The 6,846-nt window shown below is 42.2% G+C and overlaps 1 protein-coding gene across 1 annotated transcript; it reads right to left on the bottom strand.

Moving 5' to 3' along the window:
- Positions 1-514: 514 nt before the first annotated feature.
- On the bottom strand, positions 515-2,826 carry LOC130033124 (protocadherin beta-6-like). The gene has a single exon (XM_056124841.1). It carries the CDS (start codon positions 2,489-2,491, stop codon positions 515-517), a length of 1,977 nt encoding a protein of 658 aa, XP_055980816.1. The 5' UTR covers positions 2,492-2,826.
- Between the last annotated feature and the right edge of the window lie 4,020 nt (positions 2,827-6,846).

The following is a 6,846-nucleotide window of genomic DNA, read 5'->3' as shown; positions in this document are numbered from 1 at the left end:
CAGTGCTCAAGGGACCATATGGGATGCTGGGAATTGAACCCGGGTCTGCCGTGTGCAAGGCAAACACCCTACACGCTGTGCTATCACTCCAGCCCCTAAAACTTAGTTTTTATTCAGATTGTCACTGTTTGGGGAGAGAAATACTTTAAAACAACCAGCAAAGTATAGGGAAATATACCCAGGCTTGATTTTCTATCGTTTCACACTTAAGAAGCAGTTGTAATAGAATTTTAAAAAAACAGCCCTTTAATAACGGTTATTGATTCATGTAGTTTTAGTAGACCCAGCAGATAGATGGCTGAAAGCAGGTAAGACTCCTGCTTTCCACGCAGCCTAAATTCATTGAGCAAAGAGCCAGGACAAAGTCCTCAGCACAGCACACCGCAGGATGTAGCGGAAAGAACGAGAGAGAGAGAAGAGTGTGTGTGTGTGTGTGTGTGTGTGTGTGTGTGTGTGTGTGTGTGTAAGAGAGATATTTCAAAAAACAATAGAGTTTAGTAGGATAATGCAATACTTAACTGAATGGAAAGCTATTCCTAAAGGAGGGGTTTTCCTCTACTGCTTCGCCAGTGTCCTGGGGCGGGAAGGTGGGCAAAATGGGCTTGAGGAACTTGAACTCATTCATGCCAGCGCCCCCCGCCAGACACACCTCATACTGATAGCTGTGCGACAGGGTTCCAGCGCCACTGACGTCCAGCAGGTGTCCCGGGAAGTGAGCGTCCGGCAGCGGGTAGGGGCCCCCAGCGGGCGGGCCGGCCCGCCTGCACAGGCGCACGGTCACGAAGGCCAGCACGGAGAAAAGGAAGAGCGACGACACGCAGGCCAAGGCCACCACCAGGTAGACGGTGAGGCGGTCATCGGGAGGCGCGTCCGGCGGCGCGTCGGGCAGCGGCAGGAAGGGCTGCGAGAAGCCGTCCACCAGCAGCACGTGCAGCGTGACGCTGGCCGACAGTGGCGGCTCGCCATTGTCCCTGACCAGCACCAGCAGCCTGTGCTTGGGCGCGTCGCGTTCGCTGAGCGGCCGCGCAGTGCGCACCTCGCCATTGTGCGCCCATACGCTGAAGAGCCCGGGCTCCGTGGCCTTGAGCAGCTGGAACGACAGCCAAGCGTTCTGGCCCGAGTCGCCGTCCACCGCCACCACCTTGGTCACCAGGTAGCCCGCCTCTGCCGCCCTGGGCACCAGCTCGCTGCAGGACGCCGACGCGTTCTGCAGCGGGTACAGCACGAAGGGCGCGTTGTCATTGCGGTCCAGCACCAGCACGCGCACCCGCGCCTGGCTGCTGAGCGCGGGCGAGCCGCGGTCCCACGCGCCCACGCCGAACTCGAAGGCGCGTACGGCCTCGAAGTCCAGCGAGCGCAGTGCGAACAGCTGTCCATTGTCGGCGTTGATGGACACCAGCGAGGCGAGCGGCAGCTGTGGGTCTTGGGAAGGCAGCAGCGAGTAGGTCACCTGGGCGTTGCTGCCCGCGTCGGGGTCATTGGCACTCACGCTGCCTATGTGCAGTGCGGGGCTGTTGTTCTCGCCCACCAGCAGGGTGTAGGAGGGCTGGCTGAAGGCGGGGGCGTTGTCGTTCATGTCGGACACCAGCACTGTGATGGTGTGCTGTGTTTGCAGCCTGGGGGTGCCCATGTCTGTCACCGTGATGGTGATGTTGTACTCTGCCTGGCTCTCTCTGTCCAGCGATCCTTCTGTGACCAAGGTATAGAAATTTTCCACTGAGGGTCTTAGAAGAAAGGGAAGATTATCATCTATAGAACAAATAACTTGTTGGTTTTGTCCAGTATCTGCATCAGATACACTGAAAACTGCCACCATAGTCTCTGGCACGTTTTCAGGGATGGGGCTGATGAGGGACGAGATGGTTAATTGTGGAGCGTTGTCATTCACGTCCAATACCTTGATGATAACAGAGCTTTTTCCGGATAGTCCTCCTCCATCTGTGGCCTCAACATCCATGTGATAAGATTGAAATTCCTCAAAATCCAATATTCTCATCAGTCGAATTTCTCCTGTAACTGGGTTTATTTCAAAGGGTTGATTAACACCATCAGCTTGAAATAGAGCATATGAGATCTCCCCAAAATGTCCTGCATCTAAATCTTTCGCAGAGACTTTGATTACCAGAGACCCAGCGCGGGTGTTTTCAGGGATCTGAGCCTCATAAAGCTCCTGGGCAAACTCTGGGACATTATCGTTGTAGTCCAGTACCAGAATCTGAATCTCTGTGGTCCCTGACTTGGGTGGAGACCCACCATCCAGAGCTGTTAGTATTAGCTTGAGCTCAGACTGTTCCTCTCGGTCCAATGCCTTATCCAGCACCAGTTCTGGGAGTTTTCTACCATCACTGCGATTTTGGGTAAAAACATGGAAGTGAGGATTGGAGCTGATTCTGTAGCTCTGGAGGCTGTTGCTACCAGTGTCTAAATCCTGTGCCATTTTCAAGGGAAATACTTTTCCAGGTGTGGCAATTTCTGATATTTTCAGTACCATTTTTCTGGTGGGGAACTCTGGGGCATGATCATTTATATCTTGAATTCTCAAGGCAGCTTGAAAAAACTGCAGGGGATTTTCCAGCAACACCTGGAAGGGTAGCACACATGGGTCTGTGGAGCCACACAGCTCCTCACGATCCAGCTTCTCATTTAACAGTAAGTCATAGGTCTGTGGGTTAAACTGCAAAAGCTGTCTGTTTCCCTTGAATACAACCCGGGAGCCCCGTGCAGCCAGTTCTCCCTTCCTGAGTCCCAGATCCTTTGTCAGATTGGCCACGAACAAGCCACTTTCTGTTTCCTCCAGTACAGAATACTGAATCGGTTCTGGATCTGCCTCCCACCAAAGCAGCAATAAAATGAAGGTCACCACTTGCCATTTCTCGCAGTGTGCTTTTTTCGGTGCCATCTCTGTTGTTATGCCTGAATCCAGGAGAAAAATACCAGTCACAAAGTCCACTATTGATCCTCCGATATTTCCTTGTCAGTGAAACTCCAGTTCGTTGTAGTACCTTGTCCTGCGATGACTGCCTTGATGAGCTGAGCTGAGCTTCAGCTGTAAATGTGTTTTATATTGTTTCAAGGGTTCTCAGGGAAATGGAGTCCACCCAGTTTTCATTCACTCTCTTAGCCTACACTGCCACCATGTGTTCATATGAATAACTTCATGAGACTGTTCAAAATTATTTACAAAGTCTAACTTATAAAGAATTTTAGATCCAATTTGTATCTCTTAAACTGCAGTGTGTGGACCACAAAAGAATTATTTAGGAATCTCATGTATGTGTCAATTCCTGTGCTCACCTCCAGATCTTGGATCATATTTTTGGGTAAAGCTAAGAGAAATCTGCTTGTCAATCTTTCCCCCAAACTGATTCTCATTTATACTAATGTTTAAGAATCACTTCCTTAGATAATGTAAACTTCTTGTGATCAACTTTTAGAAACAGAATTTATTTATTGAAATTTGTAAGTATAAAAATTAACTCATTTGTGAATATATGAGTACTAATTAATTGGTCCAACAAAACACACATCAACAAACTACAAAATTTATACACTGGTTAGCAATACTAATGATAATTTTTAAGGAAGTCTCTATATTGCATGACTCAGAAGATGATGACAAAATCAAAACTTTGTTTTTTGGTTATGTCTGCAGAGAAGGTAATATGAAATATGGTTTATATTTTTAGATAAATTTTATTGGATCACCGTGAAATACAGTTACAAACTTTCATGATTACATTTCAGTCATCAATGATCGGGCATTGATCCCTCCACCAGTGCACATTTACCACCATCATTCTTCTCTGTGTCCTTCTCACCATCCCCAACCAATCCCAACTCCTGCCTCTGTGGCAGGTACTTTCCTTCTTACTCTCTCTAATTTTGGGCATTGTGGTTTGCAATACAGATAATATGGCTTATACTTGATTGGATGCCACAGATTTCGGTGATGGCCCATTATAGCTATTTCCATACTTCTTAGAATTTTTTCAGAAAAATGAAAAAGTATAAAATATATCACATTAATGAATACCTACAACACAAAAATATCCAAAGCATAATAAATTCCACATTTAGCTCAGATTTATTGAGGGGAAGTCAGTTGAATTAAAGTAAAATTAACTTTAGGTAAAAGCCAAAATAATAAAAGACTAAATACTAAGAATATTTTCAAATACCTCAATTCTATGTAAAATAAAGAGCTAAATAAAATTTAAGGCATGAACAGATAAAAATCATTTTATGTTTGAAAGGTATTTCTCTCTAGAGATTAAAGAATTGGGTCACTGGGATCAAACTCCATAGCTCACTTGATAAATATTACTATGAACAGTCTTCCTTGATATAAATAAAAAAATAAACTGATGAAATAAAATCAACATTTACAAATATCTTGAATAGGTTTAGTTTATCCTGCACTGCCACCAACAAAGCTGCTTCCAACTCAATCCTAACTACTTCTTTCTGTGGGCATTCTGATACTAGCTTAATCTGATTTCTGCATCCTGAGATTTATTCTCTTCTAGAGTGCTACCTATCATTTTTAAAATTATTTTTCATTTTAAAGAAAATTTTATTAGTAGTATAATGTATTTAAAATGTGTTGTTAAAAAGTTAACATCTTAATAGTCCCCCAAATGGCCTCAGGTTTATATGAGGAAATATTACCTTTTCTTGGAAAGTAGATTACAATAGATTGCTTTAGGAGGATGCATCTCTATTTTACCCTCTTTTGCTTTAATAGAATTGAATTGACTATATTTTTTATAAACATGTTTCTCAAGGAACAAATATTTAATGGGCTTATTTTGACAAAAGTTTTACATATACGTAATATAAACAGCATAAACATTTTCGTATAATTTTTCCTAGCTTCACAGTATTAGCTTGTTTCATTATACCTTGAGCTATGCTGTCTAGTTTTTATTATAAGAGGTTGAGAGAGAGTGTTGAAGTCTCCAATCTTAATAGTGAATCTACTTCTCTTCGCAGTTATATGAATTCTTCACTCTATGCTTTACAATCAGTGTTTACTTTTGTATAGCTATTTTCTTTTCTTTTGTTGGGGTCTTACCCAACAGTACTCAGACAAATTCCTGACTCTGCATTCTGGTGGGGCTAAGGGGACCACATAGGGTACCATGAATTCAACCCTGGTTAACGGCATACAAGGCAAAGCTCCTTACCCCATACTATCTCTCCAGCCCTATGTATAGCTATTTATATAAACTTCAGAAACCTTTGCTGCACCAATTTGAACAAGTTGATTTATTCATTTAAATCACATCTCATTCAATATATATAGAACATTTATTTGTTCATATTTTTCAACATTAACTTTAAGCGTTCTCTGCCAAACGCTTAGAACAGAGGGACAAATCCACGCGGGTACCGGGGCCGAGATCTCCCAGCCTACTCGGATTGGAGTCGAGCATCCTCCACCCAGATCCTCCAAATTCCAGTAGGCGGGGGTCACACCCACCACCTGGTCCCCTGACGCCCTGTAATCCCATCAATGGCCAAGACTCAGAGACTATAAAATCCAGCTCCCGGAACCGCGTGGCCGCGAATCATTTTATGACATCTTATTATCTCATTCCTACTTTGGACAAACTTGCAGGCTATCGAATGTAGCCTGCCCACACGGCAGAGTCTGGCAAACTCCCCGTGGCGTACCAAATATGCCAAATACCAGTAACAATGATGGGTCTCATTCTCCTAAAGAGCCTTGAATATATAATCTCAGGGTTAGGATGAAAGAGACGTTACTGGGGCCTGCTCGAGGCAATCGACGAATAACAGGATGATGAAATGAAATGAAATGAAACTTTAAGCGTTATATAATAAACCTTGATCTCTATACATAATAGGGAAAGGCTGGCAGTGTTAATGCTTTTTGTACTTATGTATGCTAAAATTAAGTAATAAGTTTTAAAATTATTTAAATGCTGGACTATCTGTGAGTTGAAATTAATTTAATTCACGGAACACTATAAAGCTAGTTTTACTTAAAATGGTTACATAACTGATCAAGCAGGTTTTATCATTTATGCTACACATATTCATGTTCTGTTCTATTCATTATAACATTAAAAATTCTTCAAGTTTTTAATGAAAGACTAATTTTTCAGGACAGATTGAACCTCTAATGGGTTTTCTTTAATTTAGTTATATTTGAAGAAAAAACAATATTTAGGGAAAAATATAAATAATCTCACAGTGGGACATCTAATTCTGAAAGTTATCAACTATTATTACCTTTTGTGAAATACATTTGATATCTCAAATGACTGGGGAATAAGATATTTTTGCCACTTTTACTGAATTTTTGCTGACTTTGTTGATTTTTTTAAATAAACCAACATATTATTTAATATTTACTCTCTTTATTTTTGTCTTAAGTTTCACTGGTTTCTTCTTTTTTCCTCCCCCTTGCTCAGAGTGGGGGGAGCATGATTTTTATTTTTTTCTAAAATACTACTCCAGGCAATGGAGTATGTTTGGGGGACCATACAGTGTTAGGGATCAAACGCTCTCACATGCAAAGCATGTGTTATACTTTTTGAGCCATTTTCCAGTCTCTGTGGGTTAATTTTCTTTGTATTCCTCTAGACTCTTGAGGTGGGAGTGTCAATTATTTATCTGAGACTTTAATTCTTTTCTTACATATGTCTGTAGGTTTATAAATTTCCCTCTCTACACAGCTTTAGCTGTGTCTTATAAATCATTTGTTGTATTTGTATTTTCAATCAAGTTCAACATATTTTTCATCTCATTTGAGGTGTTATTTTTGATACATGACTTCATTTGATGTCTCACTTAATTTCCAACTGTTTGAAGAATTTT

Source organism: Sorex fumeus, unplaced genomic scaffold, assembly GCF_029834395.1.
Source record: "Sorex fumeus unplaced genomic scaffold, SorFum_2.1 ptg000051l, whole genome shotgun sequence".
Taxonomy (NCBI): domain Eukaryota; kingdom Metazoa; phylum Chordata; class Mammalia; order Eulipotyphla; family Soricidae; genus Sorex; species Sorex fumeus.
This window is presented reverse-complemented; position numbering and strand designations above follow the sequence as displayed.

Excerpts from the sequence above, each read along its gene's own strand:
- LOC130033124 (XM_056124841.1), bottom strand. The coding sequence starts at position 2,491 with ATGGTACTGAAAATATCAGAAATTGCCACACCTGGAAAAGTATTTCCC.